The sequence below is a fragment of the Falco naumanni genome, chromosome 2, assembly GCF_017639655.2.
Source record: "Falco naumanni isolate bFalNau1 chromosome 2, bFalNau1.pat, whole genome shotgun sequence".
Classification (NCBI taxonomy): domain Eukaryota; kingdom Metazoa; phylum Chordata; class Aves; order Falconiformes; family Falconidae; genus Falco; species Falco naumanni.
The window spans coordinates 16,048,021-16,073,737 of NC_054055.1; the positions used below are offsets into that span (position 1 = coordinate 16,048,021).

General features: G+C 42.0%; 2 protein-coding genes across 15 annotated transcripts in view; one reads left to right on the forward strand and one right to left on the reverse strand.

The window, feature by feature from the left end:
* FLT1 (fms related receptor tyrosine kinase 1) overlaps positions 1–13,591 on the forward strand; it is a 117,695-nt gene extending 104,104 nt beyond the window's left edge. The window contains exons 23-30 of the mRNA XM_040583401.1: positions 5–127; positions 1,282–1,393; positions 3,023–3,122; positions 4,502–4,607; positions 4,700–4,830; positions 5,250–5,334; positions 6,206–6,297; positions 11,584–13,591. Coding sequence (XP_040439335.1) covers positions 5–127; positions 1,282–1,393; positions 3,023–3,122; positions 4,502–4,607; positions 4,700–4,830; positions 5,250–5,334; positions 6,206–6,297; positions 11,584–11,788 — 954 coding nt within the window. The 3' untranslated portion in view covers positions 11,789–13,591. The remainder of the gene's footprint in view (positions 1–4; positions 128–1,281; positions 1,394–3,022; positions 3,123–4,501; positions 4,608–4,699; positions 4,831–5,249; positions 5,335–6,205; positions 6,298–11,583) is intronic.
* A 1,365-nt stretch (positions 13,592–14,956) lies between these two features.
* PAN3 (poly(A) specific ribonuclease subunit PAN3) overlaps positions 14,957–25,717 on the reverse strand; it is an 81,805-nt gene continuing 71,044 nt past the window's right edge. For 11 of the 14 annotated variants that reach the window (XM_040583414.1, XM_040583411.1, XM_040583409.1 and 8 more), the window contains 4 exons: positions 24,798–24,927; positions 21,772–21,836; positions 20,909–21,047; positions 14,957–17,893 (listed from right to left, as the gene is read on the reverse strand). In XM_040583414.1, coding sequence (XP_040439348.1) covers positions 17,753–17,893; positions 20,909–21,047; positions 21,772–21,836; positions 24,798–24,927 — 475 coding nt within the window. In that variant the 3' untranslated portion in view covers positions 14,957–17,752. The other 3 variants (XM_040583415.1, XM_040583413.1, XM_040583416.1) reach the window with 2 other exon arrangements.

Below are 25,717 nucleotides of genomic sequence, written 5' to 3' on the forward strand. Positions count from 1 at the left end.
ATAGTGCATTCATCGTGACCTGGCAGCCAGAAACATCCTTTTATCTGAGAACAATGTCGTGAAGATCTGTGATTTTGGCCTTGCAAGAGATATTTATAAGAATCCTGATTATGTGAGAAAAGGAGATGTAAGTCAAGATGCTGTTTATTTACCCAAATGTTTCTAACATACCATTTCAAACTGTCCACCAAAATTCTCTGTAGATGCTCACATTCCCTGAACTTAAGAGCTTGAAAGCTATCACAGTTTTTATGTGAAGATGAACTATCCAGATGCTTTGCAGATCTGGAAAGCATTTCTATCCTCAGGCATAAGGCTTGGACACACTAACTGTTTCACAGCTCTTCCCTGTTAATACTTCAGATATTTTTTAGACATGTTTCTTGGCTGGCTCAGCATAGCCCCCTTACTCAGTAAACTTCTTCCAAGGAAACCAGTCCCTCTGAAACAAGGTGCGCATTCCTCAGGGCACCCAGTGTCCGCAGGTCCCCAGGGCCAAGCACCACTTGCAGCGCCTCGAGCAGCTGAGCCGGACTCACTGCCTCCAGCACCTACTTTTTTTTGTTGTTTTTTTGTTGGTTTTTTTTTTTTCTGCTGCTGCAAAAAGCAGGCAGTAAGCCCCCTGCCAGGCCTGCTGTGAAGACTGGGTCAGCAAACTATGCCTGCGCCCACTGATGCCATAGGAACTTGGTGTGGGCTTTGGGGTCATGCAGGAAGCCTCCTTCTGGAGGTCTCACCCACCTGCCAGCTATTCCCTCATCCATAAATAGCTTTCAGGGTTTACGGCACTACATGCTAGCTGGGAAACATTGTTCACATAACTTGGGTGCTGCTCAGGAGACCCTAACAGGCTGCACTAAGTGATTTCAAGGGTTGCTTATATACTCCTGCAATTCAGGCTCTGAAAATTTCCCCAAGAACATCTCCAACACCATCACAGAATGATTTACATTTGGATGTAGGTTGTCTCCCTGTCTCTAGGCTGCTGGCAAGAGACATCTGCATAGCGCCACATCCCCATAAACAAAAGACCTGGCCACTCTGGTCACAGGTTTCCAATGTCTAGTGTTTTGTGCTACACATTTTAAAAATGACCTTTTATTCTGACAATTTATTTAAAAAGCATCTGAATGAGTGTGAGTTTATCTTGACTGCCTGTAAGGAAATCCCACAGGTTACTGTTTGAATGGTAATTATTTACATAATAAATAGTTGATTAATCTACAATTAAATTATTTTAGGCTTTGAAAATAATAGTCACTTTTGTCCCTTTTACTCCAGGCTCGACTTCCTCTGAAATGGATGGCTCCAGAATCCATATTTGATAAAATCTACAACACAAAAAGTGACGTGTGGTCCTATGGCGTCTTGCTGTGGGAGATATTTTCCTTGGGTACGTTACCTGTGCACCCCGGGAGCTGGGCTCAGCAGCAGGGACTTCATCCTGGGGAAAAGCAACCATTACCTTCCATGAGGTTTTCCAAGGTCTTTAATAAAGAAAGACCTAAATCAGGCAGAGGTGGGGTGTGGGGGTAGAGGGGAGAACTGTATGTATCGTGCCTCTGTGACCTGGAAATTTTGGTGCTTGTAAGGACACTGAAAGCTGACTTGCCAGGCTGAAAACTTTAATGGATAGCATAGCTATCTGACAACTTTACCATCTATTCCTGCCATAGGCAAAACCTAAGCTTCCTTCTTTTCTGTGTAGAAACCCTTAGCAGAGATGCAGAGCAGCACAGCTGGAGCAGTCACAGCGTTTTGACTATTAGCACAAACCAGGAAAACAGAGCAAATTTTCAAGTGTTTTTATTGAATGTGGAGCCCTGTGGGATAACACACAGCTGTGGGCCTGGATCAGCAGCTGCCAGGGACCGAGGCATCCCCTCCTGTGCCGCAGATAGCATTTGAGACACCAAGTGGCATGGGCTGGGTGCTCCCTCAAAAGCTTCCTTTTCCTGTGGGAGCAAGGGAGCTGAACACACACAGAGGTCTTTGCATGTCTCAGCCTGTGTCACCCGCATTTCCAGCCTGGGAGCAGGTGGTTCCCCCAGCCCAGGAGGGACCCAGCACACCCCTCACCCAGGCCACTGGATGCAGTGGGAGAACAAGGATCTGCACATATGCCACAGAATGAACTAGAACATGCAATCTGAAATGAAAACTCAGTGAAGATTTGTTCTCCCCTTTCTTTCACGTGGATAAGGCAGGATACAAGATGTACACTGAGTAGGAACAACAATGACCGTCAGAATAAAAGAATCTTAATTGGGTTCAACATAGAGGCTGACAAAAGAGGCGAACAGCAGAGGAAACAATACTGTACAATTCTCAGGACAATCAATCATTTATTAGTTTAAATACGTGTTGTTGGTCAGCCTGCCAACTCTTGTGATTTTTATGGTCAGCCTCATACTACATGTTGGTTTTTTTTCTTAAGGCCCCATCTCCTTGAAGCTGGTGGACTGTCTGACTCTCTGAAAGGTCTATTTTGCGTTTTTCCTTTCATTTTCCTTTTTCCTGATTTTTTTTGTCTACAGAAAAAAGGCCAACAGCACTATCAGACTGCATCTTAAAAACACAGGAACTAGAAGAATAATGCACATGTACTGTAACCTGATTTAAAGCCATGATTTTACTATTTTCAAGGTGGTTTTGAGCATTTGGGGTTTGTTAATACTCAGCTTACTAGAATTTGGGGTGGTCCAAACCAATAAAGACATCAGACCTAGCTTTTCTTGAGGGTTCTTTTTCAAATCAGATGCATTTGTATTTTTTGCATTCAGGCCAGGTAAGCACCACCCATAGTGCTTGCTTTGATCTTGCCCTGCTCCAAGGACCAGCCCCTTCAGCAGCAGTTGCAGGCAGGGGCCAGACTCCACAGCGGGGGATGCCCCCAGGCTCCCAGCTCTGCAAGCAGATGCTGCACACCCGAGTGTTGGAGGGGGATGTGTAGGGCCAAGGCAAGGTCACAGGTACCCAGGTCAAGGCCTGTATGACCATGTTCTCCCAATGTCACCTCCAGGTGCCTCTCCTTACCCCGGAGTCCAAATAGATGAGGATTTCTGCAGCAGACTAAAGGAAGGCACAAGAATGCGAGCCCCGGAGCAAGCAACCGAGGAGATGTAAGATGCCTTTCTCCACTTGCTTTGTATGCCGCTGCCCGCCCAGGCTGTCTTGCAGATGATGTACGAGTCTCTGTAAAAAGTACCCCGTGGCAATATGAGGAACACCAACCCAATGCTGCCTCGTATCTTCTTGCTGTCATTAGCATCTTCTTGCATCTCCCCAACCCTCGCCCCCCTGGCCCTCCTGTGGCTTAGGAGAGGGTGAGGAGGGACGTGGACCTGACCCCAGGGCATCACCGGGGCTGAGCTCCGAGGGGAGCTGGGTGAACAGCCCAGAGGAGGAAGGTCATTCATTCCTCTCCAAGTTTAATATTTACCAATGTGCACACAGATAAATGCTGGAGGAATGTGAACATTATTAACATCCTCTTGACTTAGGATGCGACAGCAGAGGCTTCCTCACAAACATGCAGGTGATGAGGGTCCACCTGTTCCCAGAGGTGATGCCTGATGGCAGAGGAAGGTGACAGGGACCCACAGCCTCCCAGCGCATGTTGACTGCAGGGTTTGTCTAAGCCCTTTCACTGCAACATCAGCTGTTCCTGCCTGGTCCCCTTCCTCCAGGTGCAGCTGACAGCTGCTGCTGTATGGCCAACACCTTTTCGGAGGCTGGGGGGGTGTCCAAGTGAGACGCTGAGTTTTCAGTCCCTCTACCCTGGGAGTGGGATGGAGCACCCTGCCTGGAGAGGCACCTGTAGCACGCTGAACATGCACCCCATGGTACAAATCCTTCACAAGTGTGAACACATCCAGGGTGTTTTACCTCTGGAGGAAAAATCAAGTGTGTATAGGTGTCTTCACTGCCTTTTCATGTGCTACATCATGACTCTAAATAGCAACACTTACCAAAAAATAGTTCTGAAAGAAGAAAAAGGATGCAAGCCAGCCATGCCTATCTGGGACTATTACCCATTGGCTAATTTTATTATCCTAGTGACAGTAGATAAGAGCTTTTTTTTTTTTCCTCTTCCACATATTTTATTGCAGGAAGGAAAGCTTGACTTGACCAATACAAGGAAGTGACACATTCATATAAGTCAACTTAGGATGTCTTAACTTAAACATTGCCAGCTAATAGACGTTTAATACAAAGGTTTAATGCTTAATCAGGAATAAAAAAAGAAAGTATGACTAGTTGGCTAAATTATTCTTTTGATGTGGTCTTCCCAGTGTCTTGTGGGAAGAAGCGTTTTTTTTCTGGTTTTGCAAAACGTTTACTCTTACACTTTTAGTAACAGGCCTCAGTGCTGGAAAGCATCTTGGTAAAATTAGGCTGGCTCAGGAGTTAACTCTATTGATGACAAGCTGTCAGAGACTGCACTGCCTTGGATCAAAGTGAGCTGTAATCCCACCCCGCTTTGCTTTTTTCCTCACAGCTACCAAATCATGCTGGACTGCTGGCGAAGCAATCCCAACGACAGACCAAGGTTCTCTGAGCTGGTGAAAAAGCTGGGTGACCTGCTGCAAGCGAACGTCCAGCAGGTACTAACGTCATGACCACATGGTGTCACTGAAGCAGGGCGACCGGCCACGTGGTCCTAGGAATAACGCTTTTATTTCTTATTTCCATTTAGGAAGGCAAAGACTACATACCCCTCAATACAATATTTACAACAGATAGTGGGTTTCCCCCTGCATCTGATCCTTTGTGCAATGAAAATATTTCTGTTACAAGCTCAAGTTGTGAAAGCACTGAAAATGTCAGGTAAGATAAGCAGGACTAAGACCGAGTTTGTTTGTTGGGTATCGCAGCTCGCTGCAGAGCCTGGTTTGGACCTGGATGGCAGAAAACACTCAGAGACACCCCACATAGCCTGAGTGTCCCACCAGCCACCAAGCCACCACCGCCAGGATCCCATTGGGCTGGGACAGCCCTTAGGGGATGTCCCTGCCCAGGGGGACCATTAGGTCACCGGGCTGGGGCGCTGTGAGAGGGGCAGCTGTGTGCACCTCAGGGCTGGGGGCTGAGGTGTGGGGAGGGGTCTGGCTAACAATTCCTTCTCGTGTAAACTGCCTTGGTGACAGTCAGGCACCTGCTTGAAGAAACAAAGAAATGCGTAGTGCTTTCCTGCTTATGCACTTCACACTTCCACCAAAAATTGTCCTGCTTTTCTTGTTGAACAGATACATAAACACTTTCAAAATAAAACCACCCCAGCGCATAAAGACATTTGAAGAGCTTCCCATCAAGGAAACGCTTTTATTTAATGTAAGTGACTCCTGGGCCAAATGGTATGCCATTTATTATTTTTTTTTATTATTTGTGTGACAGATTTATGCAGAGGGAATCAAGATGGGGTTTTACTGCTTTATCAGCTTTAATGATACGAGGTGCAAGATTAGCTGTGCTTGCAGCGTGGTGTTATCCCACTGTCCTACAAATTGGGGTCAGCACATCCTTGCTGACTATGCCATGAGCTGCAAACACTCCTCCCCTGATAAGAAATGGCTGGTGTCAGTAGGCCTGAAAGTTACAGCTGCCAGAGACCCACCTGAGTCTCACTGGTGTCGGAAAGCCAGTTAAAACCCCTTGGATTTGTGTTTTCATCTGAATAGTAGCACACAAAGGAGAATTGTGGGTCACATTTCCATCAGAGGTCCCCAGTAGGAACAAGTCCTGTTATCAGATGGACAAGCTGGAGAAATGTCTACTAATGGGGCACACATACTGTTTTGGTGGGGGTGGGCATGGGTGAGATTTTGGGGGAAGCTTTTAGTGACCCAGTTGTATGCATTAAGCGGTGGGAGGTGGGAAAGGCACAGTGGTGGTCACAGGGTTGAAGCAGTGGCTGGCCAGAACCTCACCTTGCATGTAGATACTTATCTTTTAGCAGTCTGTATCTGCATTAATTAGCATGTGTTTGCTGCACTCCAAAGCAAGGACAGTCTGGAAAGGCACCACGAAACACCTGGGCACTGCAGCACCTCCAGCAGCATGGAGCTGCTGTCTCTGAGAGCTCTCTGGATATAAATGACCAAATGGATGCTGGAAATCAGACCAAAAAAGAATTTAATACATTGTAAAAATAATTTTCTATAGTTAACACCTAATAGAATTGTGTCTTTCTTTTTTCTTCAAGGATTATCAAGCAGACAGCGGGATGGTGCTGGCTCCAGAAGAACTGAAACGCTTCACATGGACAGGCAGCAAGCAGAAACGGACACTCTTTGGGTCTGTATTTTATGTTCCTTTCTTCTCCTTCATGTTTTAGAGGGCAAAGGAGGATTCAAGGTACCTGTGATAAATCATGCCTAATGAAACTAGCTGAGGTGTTCCCAGTCCCTGCAAACGCTCTTGCTGAGGCATGTCCTGCTCGGTTGAGTAAGCAGTCACACATCTCCCACACCTAATCCTCCATACACCTTCGAGGAAACAAATAACCCTCAACCCCTTTGATGCGCCTCATCAATATGATTGATTAGCACTCTGTTGATCAGCCTGATCCCCAATTTAATGCCCAGCTGGACAAGCGAGTGCCAGAGAGTGCTAAACCAAGGTAGAGGTGGGTAACTAGGAAACAAGCCCTTGGCAAGGGAGAAGAGGAACGTGTAGCTGTGAAGGATTTGCATTTGTTTCTGCAAGTCCCCAAGGGTACCCCAGCTGGGACAAGGCTCCCCACGCTTGTTTTTGCCCTTCTTTTCCATGACTCAGCTAAGCACAGCCCATTTAACACCCATGGGTTCAGGATGCTAAAGTGGCAACTTTACAATAGATGGATGTGAGGGCCTCACTTCTCTTCCTGCCTTTAAGCACTTTAATATATTGGCCACCTTCCTCCACCTAATTCCTGACAGCTGCCCAAGCAGTGAACTAGGGCTGCTCCAAGAAATGCGTTGCACTGACATGAACTTTCTGTAAATGGGAAATGTTTATTTTCTCAATGCCAAGCGGTGTCTCAGTTCCCAGCCGCTGTGAAGCTGGCAGCATCCGTGGCTGGTTTCAGCTCGCTGTTCTCAGCCAGCCCAGGGACTGCCCAGACCCAACCCATCGTTCATCTTATGCTGGCAGGAGGTCAAGGCCATCCTGCCATCCTGCCTGTGCCGAATTTCTCAGCGACTTGCAGCTGGGCAAGCCGGGAGGTGTAGTATTGTCTCAATGAACAATTGGAGCTGGCTGAAACGTGCGGTCAAAGCAGAGAGGACTTGCTTCAAGAAAAATTCCAATGACTAAGAGGGCATTGGTTGAATGCATAGACATACGTAGTAGGAGAGCGTGCATGCTCACACGGCCAAAATACGCAGCGTGCAGGGTAAACGTGCTGCTGGCAGGAGTCTGCAATGGAGCACTGCTTACGTGTGGCAAAGCCGGGGTGATAAAAGCCGCTCCAAACAAGTGCTGGGAAACCCTTTCTCCTGCCTTGACCTTTCAGAAAACAGGCTTGTAAGCGATTTTACGGTGCTTGTAAACGTATGGTACTTGCTGGCAGATCTTATCTAGGCATACTCTCCTTCGAGGGGCCAGGTATTACAGAGCTTGGCATGCATGTGGATGACTGGGTTCCAAAGGATGCAATGTTTCCTAGAAGTGGTTTAATCAGTTTTTTCTTTGTGTGAATGTGACATTTTTGAAGGCTGCTGTCAGTCAGCCACAGAGACAACATGGCAACCTCCCCAAATGAAATGCAAGAAGTGCCTTTTTCTTTGTGTGGCACAGAATACATGGAGGGTACCACAAGCATCCCTCTGGAACTGCTTTAAGGAGCATTTTCAGTTGCAGAAGGAACAGAAATGCTTGGATGGGAAAAAAAAAATTGAACTCAGCAGTGGCTGCTAGAATGTAAATCCTTGGGGAAACAGAGCAGTTGGCTGAGAACATACAAGGTCATCAGGCCTGCAAGCTAAACAAGTGGTACTGTAGCATTATGCCAAAAAGCACTCATGTATGTGAATGCATACAGTAACCCTTTAGTCTGCACACATTCCTAGAAGTGGTACCTTCTTAGCTAAGCATCTTTTACTCAGGCTAAATTGGAGCAGTAAGTAAATACTCTGAAAGTCGTACTGAATGCTGGACAAGGGGGAGCCTGGAGGGCTTTGTCACACGTCAGCTGAGCTAAGCAGATGCATAGCCCTGCTTCTTCCCGTGCATCTCAAGCATCCTATTCTGTGGTCCTGCCCCATCTCTTGTGCTGACATTTCTGCTTGGCTTGGCTTGCAGAGAGCTGGCTCCGGTTGCTGCGTTATCAGAACGGCCCCAGAACCATTTCTGAGCAAGCAATAGCAGCTCACCGCCAGGGCAGCTGGTGCCAGCGACAGGCCAAAGCAGGGGTCACCGCCCCACCCCCCACCCCCCCATTAGCTGCAGCTTACAGCTAGATCACTTTCACTGTGATGCCAAACCACTCCCAGACACTCGCCCTCACACTGTAACCCTCAGCACTGCAGTTTAGGACATAGATGCAGGCAAATACACTTGCACCAGCAGGTGGGTCCTGAGCCGAGACTGAGGGTGCTGTAGGGCTGTGCCCTGGCTGCTCCCCACTCACCCGCAGGCTGGCCTGCCGTTCCCTGGGCTGCCTGTTTCCCTGCTGCCCAGGGCAGAACGATTGGACTTGGTGTGGTTTTTTTCTCAGTTCAAAGCACCTGAAACCGCACGAGGCAGCCAGGTGGGGTGATGCTTTCAGACCAGCACAGGGGTGTTTGTGTGTGCCCTGGAGGGTGGCGTCAAAAGGATTCAGACTCAGCAGGGCCACGTCTGCCATGACAGTGCTGAAGGACTCCCTAAGGTGGAAGGAGCCAAACCTGGTGCATCCTACCTGTCCCCAGAAGTGCACCCAGGGTTTGTTTTAGAGGAAACTGATCAGTTGACTCCAGGAGAGAGCCAGTGCACACACTGGTGCTTACTCAGCATGACCAGCCTGAGAGACAGCCCCTGGGGAGCGCAGAGAGGGGAGACAGCTCACCTGACAGTGCAGGGGTACCCCACCGACACAGGCGCATCCCCTTCCCCTCAGGCTTCCACTGTTGTGGAGGGAAAGGCACCAACACACAAAGCTCACCCTTGGTTTCACGATAGGAAACAAGCATCTGCCCAAAGCCTGGTGAGCCACTCGGGCCCAGGTGGTGGCCAGGAGCAAAACAGAAATGGTTGCTACATGTCTTGGACTTGCTGTTGCCATTGAGATGAAAGTAAGTGATACTGTGAACAACATAAAAAGAGTTAAGTCTTTCCTAACATAAGGCCTTCGGTAACAAGTTCCCAACAGAAAGGTTTGGGGGCACAGAAAGAGCAACCTTCTCAGCTCTGCTCCTTTGCAAGTGGAAAGGATCCCAACTGTAACTCTTTTCTAGCTCTTCAGTACTGGTGAAAAACCTCAACCCAAGTAAGCCAAAATCCCCAGGCTGGAGCAAACCCTTGAGACAAAGCAAACTGCTGAGCCAGAAAAAGTGAGAACTCCACCACTAGTGAGCTGGAACAAGCATCTCAAGAGCCGCAGCCAGCTTCTAACCTCACTCCATTCTTGAATCTGTCAGGAAAGCAGCAGCCATTTCCTCCAACAAATGATCCCAATTACAAACCAACTAGACACAGTTTCTAATTTACATTCCTAGAGTGGAAAGAAGACAGTTCCCAGCTAGTGACGCTTCTACTGACTGTAAGCTCAGCCTCAAAATGAGGCCTCAGTATGGATGCCCAGACCCCGTGGGCTCCCTCAAAGTGCTCTGTGGGAGTGTATGCCCAGGTACAGCAATGCGCTCAAGCTGAAATTAATAGATGCAGCTCTACTGCTATAAAGGTTTATTAATGAAAGTAGAAGCTAAGTCTAGCTCACAAAAAAATTTTCAGGATGCAAAAGCCTGATGATGAAAGAAAGGATCAAAGCATGATGATGTCAAGGCTCATAACTTTGCATGCACACTCCACTTTTGCCAGCCCACTGCTCCCCAAGACTCACAACTACAATGTAAATCACAGAAGCATTTCTCTTTAAACCCATCACAGAAAGTCCACTGAGTCTGTGACTAACCTTGTCACATCATTATGGAATTTATCCCAAGGCAATTACTTCTCCATCTGCCAACAGATGCAATATAAAAATACGGGATGCATCTGCAATCCTTATCGCGAGGGCTCCTCCCCATGAACTCCTTCCATCCGCAAACAAATGTAACTGGGTGGTATTCTTGGGAGGACTCTCCTACAGTAGAAGACTGGGACCACACTCCTTAAAAAGGACACAGGCTTGTGAGTTAAACATTCAAGAAACTGTGACATCTAAGTGAAACTGTTACTTCTCCATTTCCTAATCAGGAATGGTCCTGTGCTACCAGTTCTGTGCTTTACTTTGTAAAGATCTAACAGTACAAATTAAAATGAAAAGCAAAACCCTGGGCTTCAAAAGCCTCAGCAGATGTTCTGACTGTCTCCTCTGGAATTCAAGACTAGGGCTGCCAATGTTCCTGACCTTATAAATGGAGAGGGGTGGAGTGTCCATGAACTTATAAAAACACAGGGGAGAGATTCTAATTTTAGGCACTGCAGTCCAACATATGTTTACATTAGGATTTCACATGTAATCAATGATGGAAAATGCTCTGGCTTGTCCATTGTCTCCACATAAATTTTTGACATCTAAGTTCAATACTGTGAAAAAAACTCTGCCTTAACTTTCCTCATTATCGAGAGAGCCCTTTTAAGTACTGTGTGCTCTGAATATGGGTGAGAAAGAGCTGCAAGGCAGCGTCTTTAAAAGTGGCTTAGCTGAGAAGACATTAAGCCCCTCTTGTAAAAGGCATCTTACAAAAGGCAGCCTATAGGATAACTGGTCCTCTGTGGGACAGGAAAACTAATTCAAACCAGCTGCTCATGTCTGCTGCCAAGAGAAGCATAAGAGAGGAGATACCCACATCTTGTGCCCTTCCTCACACACATAATCCATTTATCTTTAAAACTGATCCCAGCATGAAGCTTTGGGAACACCTATGCTAGTAGCTTTCTGCTTTTGCCCCAAGGCTTAAAACCTTTCATTACTTCACTCCCGCTCAAAAAAACCCCCAAAACAACCAACCCACTTCCCTTAGGTAGAACAGTGTGGGGACCCTATGGGGATGCACAGCCCTGTAGCAGCAGAGGTATCTGACACTCCACGTTATTTTGCTCTACAACCAAGTTTCACTCCCTAGCACCTGCCACAAACGAACAATTACAGCTTAAGCTGAGCAATCAAATACTCCCCTTAAGCACTAAGACTCTAATACTTAGAATGAACACAAACACCTTAATAGTGATAATCAGTCACAGCATCTCTGTTCAGGAGGGGACTCCAGGGGGGACACACAGGAGGGCTCTTTCAGCCCTCCGTTCAGCTCTCCCACTGAGCAATTCCATCTGCATCCATGCTGTTCCCAGCATCTGAGAATTAACAAAGCTGCTTCTTGTGATGTGGCTTTGCTTAAGTCATTAAAACAAACACTTGTACATGGCAAATATGCTAACAGTGACACTGCTCTGTTACAGCATTAAAGGTGCCAGCAGGAGCAAGGAGTCAGTGCTTTCTGGAATAACCAAGCCAAGAAGTTTCTGCAGTTTCAGCTGTGACCAGCTCAGTGAATCCAAGCGAAGATACACATACGGTAACACAGTGCTGGAGAAAATGAAAGCAAGCCATTCTCCCCCTCCTGACTACAACTCTGTCATCCTTTATTCTCAGCCACCTGTTTAAGTAATTCTAGGCCAAGATTTAAATATGCATTTAATCCAAAAAGGTTGTTCTGAAACACTGTCATGTTATAGAACTTTGACCCAAATAGTTTCAATTATCCTAAAATTTTAAAAGATATCATTGGCTTAATCTCAGTGATCTGCTTTTCTACAGACTGCAACAAGCATATACAAAATATAGTGACATACTAATGCTTAGCCCTTGACTCTCCCAAATGCTGAACACCAACAGCTACCACTAAAATTGCCCAGTGCTTCTGAAGACCTGGATGGTCGCCATCATTACAGAGAAAACTAGCTCACTGTTTGGTCCCTGGCAGCAGGATGGTATTTCATGCTCTAGTCTCCCCGCCTCTGCTTGGACTGGGGTGCAGCACCCGTGTCCTGGTTGGGAGCAGCATCTGGGAGCCCGCATCAGGCACTGGGGCATTTGCACCCTGTTGCTGGGGCCTGTGTACTGCTGGAAAACCAAGGATCCTTGAAGAAGGATCTGCTTTGAGAGACTCGAGGGAAGCCTAATCCTCCAGGGAAGCTCCGAATTCGCTAGCTGGGGATAGGGCATTGTACAGCTCTTACTGCTTCAGATGGCAAGCGCAGCGAGGAGTCTCGCGAGGCAGGGATTTCAAATTTGTGTTGCAAAACAGAATTGGCAAGGATAGAGCAGAACTAAGATCAGAGCCAAGCTGCAATAGGGAAGACATATCAATCAGGTTTGGACAAGCCTGCTGAAATCAAGTAGATACGCTTGAAGTTTTGCACTTTGTCAGTATGCCAACACGCACACACTGGAACCAAGCCACAAGCTAGGGATATTAAAAGCCAAGCTCTGTCCATGAAACTCCATGGACCTTCTAACACTGCACTGATTATATTTTATTTATGGGAATCTGTCTGAAAAGACAGGATGGCTACTAAATTGCATATACTTTAAATGAATTTAACACTAGAGAGTTTGAAGAGATTAGTCAGAAATAAGACAATCTCATTAGAAAGTTAGGGCAGCTTTTCTATGAAGACAGTTGGATTTCGTATTAGTTACTAGTATATATGTACAGGAATAAAACTGTATCATTCACTTGCAACAGAGTTTTGTATAGCAGCTAAGAAAGGGCATCAGTGTTCTGTTAGAGAAGCATAAGGATGCACCATCCCCTTTCACCTTTGAATGCAATACTGAGTTGGCCATTTCACACAGTAGCACTGATGTTTTCCAAATCAACAACCACTGCCCAATCTCAGCTTCTCATGGTCCACTATAAAGACGTATTAACTCAAATGCTACATATAATATGGTTCTGACCTCTTCAAACTCAGCTTAGGAGCTGTGAATTTAACCCACTAACAGACTTAAAGGCAAATGACCTTTTGCATATTACAAAGAAAAATGTTCTTGGATATTCAAGTAAAAGAAACGTGTACCACTACTTCTAAGTAAGTATTAATTCTTGATCTTCCTGGCCAATAGTTCATCAGTTTTAAGTATCTATTGCACTGTCTCTTGCTGGTAAAGTATATTTGATCTTGATCAAAATGAAAGGAAAGTTTAAGGACTGTTTCTTAACTCCAGTTGAGCAAAACTAGTTATGGGATGATGCATCTTAATGGAAATGTTTGCACAGTGTAAATATATAAATATGCTCTTTGTGCATAAATATTTAAGAAAACTAGACTACAAAGATTACTTTTATATGAAACCCCTAAGATTCTTTGTATGTGAATAACTCCCATTTTGTCCTGCATTTTCTGTCTTTGTATAATGTACTTGACTGCTAAATGCATATAATAAAATTTGCTTTTGAAAGAATCCCGAGTTCTGCCAAACTAGTAAATCCCATATCAAAAAACACTGCAGCAGATGATTCAGCATTGGGCAGCACTAATACATCCGGCAAACGATCCATCCTGTGGGCCAGTTTTGTGAGCAAAGGAGAATATGGAGTAATTGCATGGAAGGCACGCTTCTCACACAGCTAAGCAGACAGTGATGGACACTTGTACCATGCCCTGCGTGCGTGACATCCCCTAGATTCAGCTTATCTGAGAAACGCTTACTGCTGTCCAGAGGCAAAAAGACAACTGGGGAGAGGCAATGTTTCAGGGTGGGGGGAAACAATGCAGCCTGTTGATGAACATCCATTCAACTGCCCCCCATGCCTGGTCACTTTTTCAGCTAGAAGATCTGGTGCAGATGAAAGGCCAGCGAACAGAGCTAAAGTGTCTCCAGCAAAACCTATTCTGAACCAAGTGTGACACAAGTTAGCACCTTAGGCCTGGTAGATGCTTTCTCCAAAGAATCTCCACATCCCCATGTCAACCATCAGAAGCTGGGGATGCTGCCTCCACAGAGACGTTCAGTCAAACGCTCTCTGCTATACCGCATTTTATAATCTGAGGGGATCTCCAAGCCACGCTGCAGATAAACTGGAAGTACTGGAAGGAAGCAGAGATGAAACTTTCTCTGGGCAGGCAGAACGTAACTGAATCGCCTACTGCCACAGGAGTTGTGTAGCTGTTGCTGCACATTAGGTAAGAGCATCAATCAAGCCTACTGCAGCTTATGTAATAACATTTCTAAACCACTGCAATTTAAGAGATAATGACTCCATGTTAAAAGTATGCAGGGAGTATTGACAATTTCACATATATTGCACAAAACTTCACATTACACAAGCATGGTCAGGATTCAATGGGTATATGAGATTTTTATACCACCAGTAAGTCATCTCACCTTTGCTGGTTAATGATAAAGAAAAATAATTCTGGGAAATGAAGCTGTCATGACTCCACATGCAAATTCTCAGAGAAATGAATATACTTTGTTACTGGGCAAAAAAGCTTAATAAACATGAACGCAAGGGTACTTTAATAATTTCCAAAATTAGGGCATGTCTACTAAAGCAGATCTGATCTGACAAAAGCAGATGTGACTTCACTTCAGAGTTCAGGAACTCTGCACTAGTACAATTCCAGCCAACATCAACTGTAAGTTTTAGGACGCCTGATGTAAGTGGCAAGCACTAAATGCACTTTGCAACTCACGACTGTAACTCTGCATTGCAGAGAGAGTGAATACAAAAGAAATATGATAGAATGAAATACAATTCTAGCACCAAAGTTGAAAAGCCCCGTATCCAGCTTCAGAACTTCACATTGTCAAAATAAGGCCACGTTATTTCTGGTATTCTTTATTAAAAATACTGCTGTACACATGAAGAATGAAAACAGGATTAAAGATGAGTAACACATACTGGGATCATGACATTAGAACTTAACATACTGGTGCTTTTTAGGGGAAGCAGTTGACACCTGAATTACTGAAACAAGGGCAAATCAAAAATACATATGTACCCTCAACAAAATATTTACAATATAGTAAATACAGCAACAGAACTTAAAACAGGTACAAAAATTAAAATGACCAACATCAGATGATTTCAAAGGTTGTCCCTTCTGTGCTTTTAGCTGTAAAAAATAGGAAGGTCAGAATTAAATTTCCCATCTGGGAGGGCACATCCTGGTGGCTCTTCTTTAAATACAGGTACACAGTTCTCCCTATGAATGGATCAAACTACTAGGACAACCTTCTAAATGGAATTAAAATGGGGTAGAAGGGCTCTCCCCAAAAAAACACCCAAGCTGAACTTCAGACTGTTCAAATCATTCCCAAATACGGACCAAATGAAATAAATAGAAAACAAAAACTTTTTTTTTTTTTTTTAGTTTATGTATTACCTGACACCAAGTATTTTCTGGCTGACGTTATGTATGAAAACTTATTAGCTGTCTACCTTTTTATTTTTAAACCAAGTCCTGAGGTTACTAGGGGCTGAAGCAAACTGACATTATGCAAATACACACAGGTTTGCAATTTAGACATGTCTTGCAGAGGGTGGTTTGCTGGTCTAAAAAGGATGAGAATTCAAGCCCTATTTTACCCCTGCCTTACACTTTCACAAAATATTGGTCCACAAATTAAATTTTCAAAGGTTCCCAAACCCCACAACTGAACAGATGATCCCCTTTCATTTTCAAAGAAAACAATACTGGAAAAAACCTCAGCCCGCTTATAAATTAAGCATTTCATATTTCTTCTAGAATACAAGTACTTCTTTTTTGTACAAAAGAATTACAATATGATTTGTCAAAAAACATATAAAAGACAGCTGCTCTTCCTCAAATACATGAGCTAATGATAAAAGACTGTTTTGCATGTTCACTTTTCAAAGTTCCTGTTCCTTTTATATTAAAAAGAACATTCTGGCAACTGTTACGTTTGAATATTAAACATTACGTTCCTTTTAAAATTCATTCGATCAAATGCAACAATATCTGATTTTTAAACTCAACAACTGATGCTACCTAATGTGGATTCAACCACATTTTCTAAAATGTGTAAAGCATGTCCCTAGTCTTCAAAGCTTTCGATGTGAAGAGAGTTGCTTTTTTCTTGATGCAAGTCTCAAGGCAGAGAAACATTTTAAAGCTTATAAAAGTGGACAGAGAAATATTAAAAACTTCTCTGAAAACTACAAATATTGAGAATTATTAAAATTGATGTCAGTAACATCAGTTGCAAGTGCTTAGAGTCTGTCCTGACCTTTTGAGTTTCCACATTTTCTTCATGGTGAGCACCCAGTGCTATTAAAACATTCAGTGCTGGGAAAGGATAGATACAGTCTTCACTACCGCTTTAAGAAAGGAAATTCCTACATATTTGGCAGTCTTCAGTATCAAAGTGTAGGTGTTTAACTAGAAATCCCATGAATACCCAAGTTTGGAGACAACTGCATGTCCAAATATTAGAAAGGTAATTGAGGAGGAAGAGACTGAATTACTTCAGGAATATTCATGTGTTGAGTATTATCAAAAGTAATATTACTTTGGGCTAAGCAGTGACTGCAAAGGCACAGCAGATCATTATCCCTCCAGATTCAGGCTGTAAAACTTGAAAAGCTCTTGATGCCAGACAACTGCTGTGTTTAGTTAATCTTCTTTTAACAGTGTCTTTGTATCTGTATCCAGTGTAGCGTACCATAATAAAGCTGTGGTTCAAAGAACAGAACTTTATACAAAAATTATACTGTAAATAACCTAAAGTAATACACTCCTGAAACTTCAGGCATTTAAACAATTTCTTTAAAAAAAAAATCTATTAAAAAAATTGCATAAATGTAAATGCTTCTGACTAGCAGGAAAACATACAAACAGTTTTTAAAAGGCGCTGGTTGTGTTTAGAGCAAGTTTGATATGCTCCTTAAATTATAGATGTTTCCCATTACACTATTTTCGTCACTTCTCTTAGACAAAGTTTAAACCAAATGACAGGGGGCTTTCTTCCCTGTTTTTGTCAATTCACCGATACTTCACTGGTTTTAAAACGTTTCATCTTCTCATGTTTCTTTGAGCTAACAGTGGGTGGCATACAGAGCTTGCATACAACACACTTTTACAGAGGTTACGAACTAAACGGTCATTAATAGAACACAGTTTCTATTAAATTATTTACCTGGTCCTTTATGCTATTCTGGGTGCAAATAATATCAAAAATGAATAAATTTTGCTATATCCTCAGTGACAAAAAATGTATCCCAGAAATGTCCTTGCAAAGAGTTTCCCTTAAGTATACAATGTGGCAAAACTTCAGAGATCAGAAAAGTCTTAAAAAAATTAAAATTAGTGCATATACAAGTGGAAAAAATAAAAGCAGGAACATCATGCACCTGATGTGTTCCTTAATCTAAAATAAATTCTTCACAGATAAAGCCTCCAATGGCAGCCTTAGCTCTAGGATAAGTGAAACATTCTTCCCTTCAAGTAACAGTGTACCTGACTGAAGTGCAAGCAGCTTTGCTCATCTCCTGTTTGTTTCCCAAATGTGAAATGAGATGACAACAACAATTCAGCTGTAGTGCAATTTGCTATTTGTTAAGTTCCTCAGCAATGTCCTGCATGCTTTCAGCAAATACTACAACTGACCATTTGCGGCTGCAATCAGTTCTTGAAAAGTATTTTCAAAGCAGCGTTTTAAATCGCTGTAAGTTACCACAAGTACACTCTTCTCATCTCTGGAAATGAGGCTTATTTTTTCTGGCACACCAGCATCTAACTGTAACAAGAATGCAAAAGATAAAATAAAAGAAGTGTGAAAGAAATGGCAAAACATTTCCCCAATAACAAAAGCAATCAATTTCTTGGCAAGTACATTGTTGTGGTGCAGTTCAAATCTGCGAACACCACAGAAAGGAAGGATCTGAATCGCACCACAACAATGTACTTGCCAAAAAATCGAGACATTTTGGTCTTAACCTGATGGACATTCCAGACCTTTGGACTAGGTTACAATTGTTTTCTTCCCTTTCCATAAAGCTAACAGTCCTGCAATGCTATCTTCCCCTGTGTAGAAAGCCTAGCAAAATTTCCATGTAGCTCCTGATGCACAAAACCACTTCCGACATTACATTTGCACATAAGATGCACAAGCCTCCATGCAGGGTAGGTAAATTACTTCTTGCCCCCTCAAAAATAAAATAACGGATGGATCAGTCCCAGGCAATCTGAAAACTGGTAGAAACCCAAACCTTACGGTTTTGGCAGTACTGGAAACAAACTAGTTCCTGTATGGTAGATTTCATCTCTTACTCTAAGAAAAGATTACCCAGTTATAATCCATAAACAAATAGGTAATTTGTGGTTAAAGATTAAAGTCTGTTCTACTTTTTTTTTTTTCATGCTTTATTCTGGCATCTCAAATTCAGTATTAAAAAATTGTATGCTACACCATGTACTTTAGAGATCTACCACTAAATCCTAGTTTGGAACAGAGAAATATCCTTTTTTACATGCTGAAGTCCTTTCTGATGCTATATTTTGTGTTATCCTTGCTTTGCAAGAAATGTTCCTCAATGGGTAATTGTCAGACTCCCTTATAATGCAAAAACTTTTTTTGCTCTGTTTTAGTCGATATATTGGTATTCCCAAATACTTGACACTACAAATTTTCTTGTTCCAATACAAAAGGTGGGGCAGAGGCAAGTGGGATATGACACTATTGAGATAATCTTTGGAAATACAACCCCAGCAGGATTAAGTAAATGTATCAATGTTGTACCAAATAGCAGAAGAACAGTTACATTTGTCAGAGATGTCCCACTAGCTGCTGTCTGGAGCAACACAGCAAGTTAGAAATTTCTTGCATTTGTCTTCTAAAATAATGTTCTGAGTATAACTTTAAAAGTTGGAACCTCCCCAGTTTACAGTTTCTGCTTTGCAAATAGCTTCAGAAGGACAAAAGCAAGCCAACTAGCTTTTAGTTCTTCTAAAGTAGGATAAAGCCACCAGTCTCTTCCAAGATCCATTACAAATATTATCATGATTAAGGTGTTTGTGAAATATTGTTTACTGTTCCCATTAGCATCATTCAAGAAATCAGTGAATTACCTTAATGAATGTAGGATATGGAAGATCTGTATTAAAGCCACACAGCTAACGAGAAACATAAATATTTATGGCTTGCTTTCTCTCCTGCTGCGGAGGCATAAATCAGTATCTCAGCTGAAAAGATCCCCAAAACACCACATTGAAAAAAATGTTTAAACAATAGAGTAATTTTCATTCAAAAGGAATGCTTTTGGAGTGTAGCAGGAAAGTCCATATAACCACTTCCACTAGTACACGCTACAGTTTCAAAAGTGTTTTTCAGAGTGTATTTCCAAAGTAGAGTTCTGAAAGTCCTACATTTTTTGTGTGCTGAGCCCACAACCACAGAAGAGAAGAGTCTCTCTTTAACAAGTTAAGCCATGAACGTTTGTAGAACGAGGCATTCTTTGACACCATCTCTTACCTGACCTATGGAATTCAGAACTGTCCCCTCTTGCTACAGTACTGTACAGGTCACTGCTTTCAAATCATGATGGCATTTCACTGCCTATTTGAATATCAACATGCTTTCTTTTTGATTTAGCCTCAATCCTTTTAATGTCCTTTTTAAAGTGATTACAGACACCAACCAGAAAGATAAAAAGGAGGTTAAAAGAAATGCACAGCAGTGGTCCAATAGGAGATTAAAAGCTCTGACAATTTAAAAAAAGATTTAACTGTAGTTAACTCATTTGTTACATGTCAAAGAATCTGAATATATTCAATTTTTTCTGGAAGAGAAAGTTGGCTATCCTAATCCTAGAAAAGAAAATACTAGCCACTGAAACTGTGTATTGTCAGTGTCTGCATCACCATTCTCTACAGAGTGAGTGGAATGACCAAGCAGCTAAAAAAAATAAATAATAATTAAAAAAGTAGCATCTTAGTCTCCTATAATTTACTGAAGTTTGGAAAAACAATGTAAAATAAGTTGAAAACCGATCTGCCAATACAAAAAAAAAATAGTTTGCTTACTTTTTTAATTTATGGAGCAAGACAAGTTCTACAACTACTGAAGATCTTGTGGTCTCATATGTCTCCTGCTACTAATCATGAAAGTGCTCAGCTAAAATTTTGCTAGTGGTGCAGCTCTTGGAAAACTGCAAACAGCTTTGTTAAATCAACCTTGAAAAACAAAGGGCTAGAGAGGCTAGGGAAGTTATCAGAAGCGGACTTAACATTTTAAGTCACAGAAATTTTCCAGCACTGTCCTAGACGGTAGGGATTTTGCACAAACTTCTACTGCAGTTTCCCTCCTGTCTCCTACTCTGGTCAGCACAGTTGAGTAATGGATCCTCTTGCCTTATGACCACCCTCTGTGAAAACTGTATCGGCAGAAACCTCCCCCAGTTAAAGGGGTTTTATGGATCCTTTATGCTGTGTTGAAAGACCAGAGTAGCATAAAGGGACCAGCATTGCTTACCCACAGTATTCAGTGCATTCTAGGATGAAAAGTTAATACTGTATCTCATTCTATATTTAATATTAAAACTTGGAATCCAGTAATGTACTGAGTTTTTTTAAAATATCCATAAATGTTTGAATATTAGTTTAGTGAATACATTGTTTTCATCCAAAAGAGGGGGGAATAACTATCAGTTAAAACAATGTAGTTAATCTGCCAATGCCAACTTGCTTTTAAGTGGAATATTATTCTAAAGTTAACCCAAACAAATTTTTAAAAGCTAACCCAAGTACAGTGTACCTTGTTAAGACATGAGATAATGTGACTGAGGTCAATCCAAGGAGTACCCGCTTCTGTCACCTGATGGAAAAGGTGATCTCGAAAGAGCTTTAGTAAATACCTGTCTCCAGTTTCTGACCACGTTGGGTCCTTCTGAAACCTGGTGCAAAGCAAAGGTTCATATTAAAGCTCAGACAGTTAAGAAAAAAATCAGACCCCACAGATATACGTAACTCTTCAATCTAAACTGAGTAATCTCACTGCTCTGCTAAGCTGTTATAATTTGCCATTACCTTACAGTCTCCTCCCCTGCCACAAACAGAAAATAATATATTCAAAGTTTTTCAGCTGCTGAAGTACCTGAAGCTACTGCCTACCAAGGGGCACAGAAAAGTAATGGAAGAAAGCAAGAGTTATCTTCAACAAGTTTAACACCTGAATGTTAGAAACTAGCATTACAAACACAACTCCAATTCTATTTAATAGGATGGAAAACAGACCATGAACACTTCATTTTTATGTAGTAGTTGATAAAAAACAAGCTGAAAATTAACTAGCTTAAAACCAGTATTTACACCATTTGCTACAGTTAAAGCAAGCTATGGATTTCCTCAAAAGCTATGGTCACTCACAAGAGACTGCTAAGAGAAAACATACCAAAAAAACTGAAGCAACTTTGGCGTACCTATTTGTAGCCTTCTCTTCTCCTTAATTTAAAATTTTGGTCAATGTTGCTTATACTATTTTTCTCAAGAGTTCTTAAATACTCATTTCTTCAGGGGCAAACATGGGGAAAATGCATAGCTTAAATTTCTAAGGGAAGAAACCTTGTATTACAAACTGCATTTTACATACTCCACTCTAGGAAAACAAGTATTTCTTACTCTGGCCTTTCATTGATTGTTCCCAGTTTTGCTAGAAGCCTAAACAACCTTCCATTCTGCACCTCCTAGAAAAAAAGAAAAGATGTTATTAACGTTTCTGAAACCTAAAATTAAGACACTTATTTGCAAAAGATATACAGTGGTAACTCCAACGAAGTGCTATTACAACGATTTATTTATTCAAAAAAGGGGGTATAATTTTTTCAGAAAGAGACCACATGCATTGTATTGTGTATCAGTAGGGCAATGCTCATTTTAGCACTTCATACTCAAATCGTAATGTGGAGATTTAACAACTAATGACACCTTGCTGCCCCAGCAGGAACTGGATCAGGCAATCTATTTCTCTGTGGAAACATAAGTTTAGTCTCTTGCCAGCCTGTACTTACAGGCATGCTAAAATAGAATAGGTTAAACAAGGAGAATGTGAATGTGTTAATATATATACACACACAAATAGTTATCAACACCTGTAGAATTATATAGTATAATACCTTATTTCAGGTAAAGATGAGAAGGAACATAACCTACCAGATTTATTTTTCAGAAATGCTTTGTACGCCATCATTAGTAAATGTTTAACAACAATAGTATCAGGCTAACATTCAAATTAGAATTGATTCCAAATAAAATTTTTAAACAAGTTTTTCCAAAAAAGCTAGAATTTAAGTCTTAAAACAGTATAAATTCTGAGTCCATCAATGACAGAGATAAAGCAATGAGAATGAGCTCACACAAAAAACCAGAACATTAGAATTATGGGAGCTTGGAATACATACATTTTTCCGCATCACTTAGGATACAGTAAAAAGAGTTACATCCTAGCTTACGTTACACTGTGGATTAATATTTTTTTAAAGTATGAGCTGGTCAGAGCTGACAGGAAGGAAGATTCTCTCCTGATATTATTCATATTCTCCAATGCTCAAGCTCTCCAACATTATTCATGCTAAGCTGCATCCCCTCCCATGCATGATCATATTGATTTCAAATGAATTCAGTCTGGAGTAGATTACTGTGCACAGCTGGGTAAATAAAGTAGGTTAAGGTGATAATAGCTTGACCTCACACAACCTATGGGTTGCAAGACTTCTATCACCAGTCTTAAAAACACACAGCGGAACAGCTTGTGCCTCAACAGTAGCTACACTCTATAGAGACTGACAGGGAAGACTGTATGGACCTCTGCTAGCTGATCAAGGTCAACCTCCGAGTAACTTTTTGGTAGGTGGCCAAATACACAAAAGCCAAAACCAGATCTGTGTGAATGCTGCTGCCTTGCACGTTCCCAGTCAATGGTGACACAGCTGTGCACAACACTAGCACTATGTCTCCAGGTGGCCTTCTCTGCAAGCTTGGTGGTAGCCTGTAAGGCAGGGAGCTTTTCTACAGAGTGGTTTAGAGGATTTGCAAAATTGAGGCTTGGAATGCGGTGACATATAGATGATGGGAATATTCAAGGTGAGGAAGGAAACGGCATAATGGGGTCGCTGCTCTGTGAAATGTGACCATTACAGGAGTAACAAAATATTCATGGTTTCAAGAAAACAGTTATTAACTACGTACAATCCACTTCCAGCATCAGAAGTCCCTAAGCTACAGATGACTGTGTGCTTGGAGAATACAAGGAAAAACACCATACGTGCCAGTCTTGTTCCAATACTCTCCCCCAAGCATCTGCTTTGGAGCAATAATGAAGGGAGGGTATGAGGCTAGACCGAAGGGATACTGTGGCTCTGATGTTACTGAGGATGTAGTAGTACAAACAAGTTATAGTACAACAACTAATAAGCAACTGCCATATATATCACTGCCAGGTAAACAGATATTGCCAAACTGGAGGCTATGCAACAACTTGCATTTGTAGTGGCTCTGCTCACATGCCAGTGCTAACCAACTGCTACAAACAACCTGACTGAAAATGCAGACTGATTAATGCCGATTACAGGATAATATCCATCTTTGTTATGAGAAAAGGCCCACCTGCTCAAATTTGTGCAGGCACATTGGGCCACCTTAACAAGAAATGATCTTAAACATCTTCAGCACAGGAGTAGTGGCTGACTCTGATAGAGCGGGCACCTGTCATCTACAGCTCTTCATCCAAAGCAGATACCACTTGGCTCTTCTACAGCTCTTTGCTTCTGACAGATTTCAGTATCTTTCACTAAGGAAAGAAAAACTGTTATCCAACAAGCCAATGGTGAAGAAATTAAGCAAAGGAGTCCATCAGCATCCCAACCATTGGTCTACTGTCTCTTAAAAAAAAAAAACACCACAAAAAAAAACTTCTACATGAGGGCATACAATGGAAAGCTTAATACCCTATCCCACACATATCTTCAGTGTCATGAAAGCCTTCTGTAATATCTCTCAGCCTTGTCAGAAAATCCTGGGATCAGTGGCTTCTGATGAGCAGGCACCCTTTCCTGTTGAACAAATACACATGGGACATAGTACATACTTCCTTTGTAGCTAGCACTTGATGCCTTGGCTGAACATGATAGACCAACCAGACCCCCACAGCAAGAGATGCACACTTCAGGGAAACTGACGATGGCAGCCTTTACCTCCATGATCTAGCATTCATATGGAAAGGAAAACATATGAGGTGAGTAAAGGGACACTGGAATCCAAATCTATCCAAGAATTTCAAGGTAACATTTGTTGCTCTACAACCTCTGGCACAAACTACATCATCTAGTGTGTGATGACATACATGGCCTTAATTACTCAGAACACTACTTTTTAACCATTCTGTAAAGAAAATTTTTTTCCCCAAAACTGTTGGTTAGACATGAAGATGTCACTTCAGTTAAAGCCTAGCTGAAGACATCCTAAAACTAGTGGTTCTTGGAGCTTTTGGACTTTCAATACCTTGAGTTCAGAGCTCTCAATTCTGCAGGCAGAGTACTTAGGTTGCTAAACAAACAGGAAGAAAAACCAGTAGAAAACATTCTCTTTCAAGGTACAGCTGTAGGAATACTGACTACAGGTTTTCCTGTAGGGATTCGTAAATTATTTACCTTTGCAAGGTCTTCCTCTATAACATCATTTCGCATTTGAGCAGCATCCAGCTGAGTATAGAATCGTGCACCAATCATAGGCATGATATCATTTACACTGCGAAGCCTGTTTTGGTCTGTCAGCAAATACCTGCCAAAATATCCCCACCCCAAAACAGATTACTTAAACATGCTGCAAATACCAGTGAGATCATTCTATTACGACTTTATAACTCTTTGACACTGATGTCTATGTAATACACAAAGTTGACAATTGCAGCATTTGTTTAAAAAGATATTAGAAAGAAAACATGTTGATTTACATGTATACATCTAGTCAGTTACTTGTGCAAGGCAGGAGTGTACTTTCATGGAATTGTGTAATTCACCCTGCTCAGAGAGAAAAAACACACTCAAAGAGAGAAGATATAACTCAGATCGTAATGCAATTGTTTTTCAAATGAGGGAAGGGGCACAGATTTCCACTTTTCCCTCTTAGGCTGGAAAAGGAGAAAGGCTGACTATACTGAAGAACAACACAAAATGATATCCAGTCAAGAAAAACTAGCAGTCAACTCTGGTCAAAAAGGCACCATGCCTATTTCTGAATACCTTCTGAAACCATAAGGTAAGACTAGCATATTGCTATAGTAGATAATAGGCAATGAAACCCCATATTGAAGACAACTTAAAATGCTTGGGGGTTTTACACTCCTAATCCTTATTAGGAGCTTTAAAAGAACTTAGTAAATAAGATTAATTTTATTAGATACACCATGAAAATACACATTATATAAACAAATTTTAAATTATGTTTAACCATTCATTGTCTGCGCCGACAACTCAATGACAGTAGTTATATCTGTAATCTTACATGCACCTAAAAACACCAACTGACATTTTCATTCTATGTTTAAAGAAGTTACTTCCATCAAAAGATT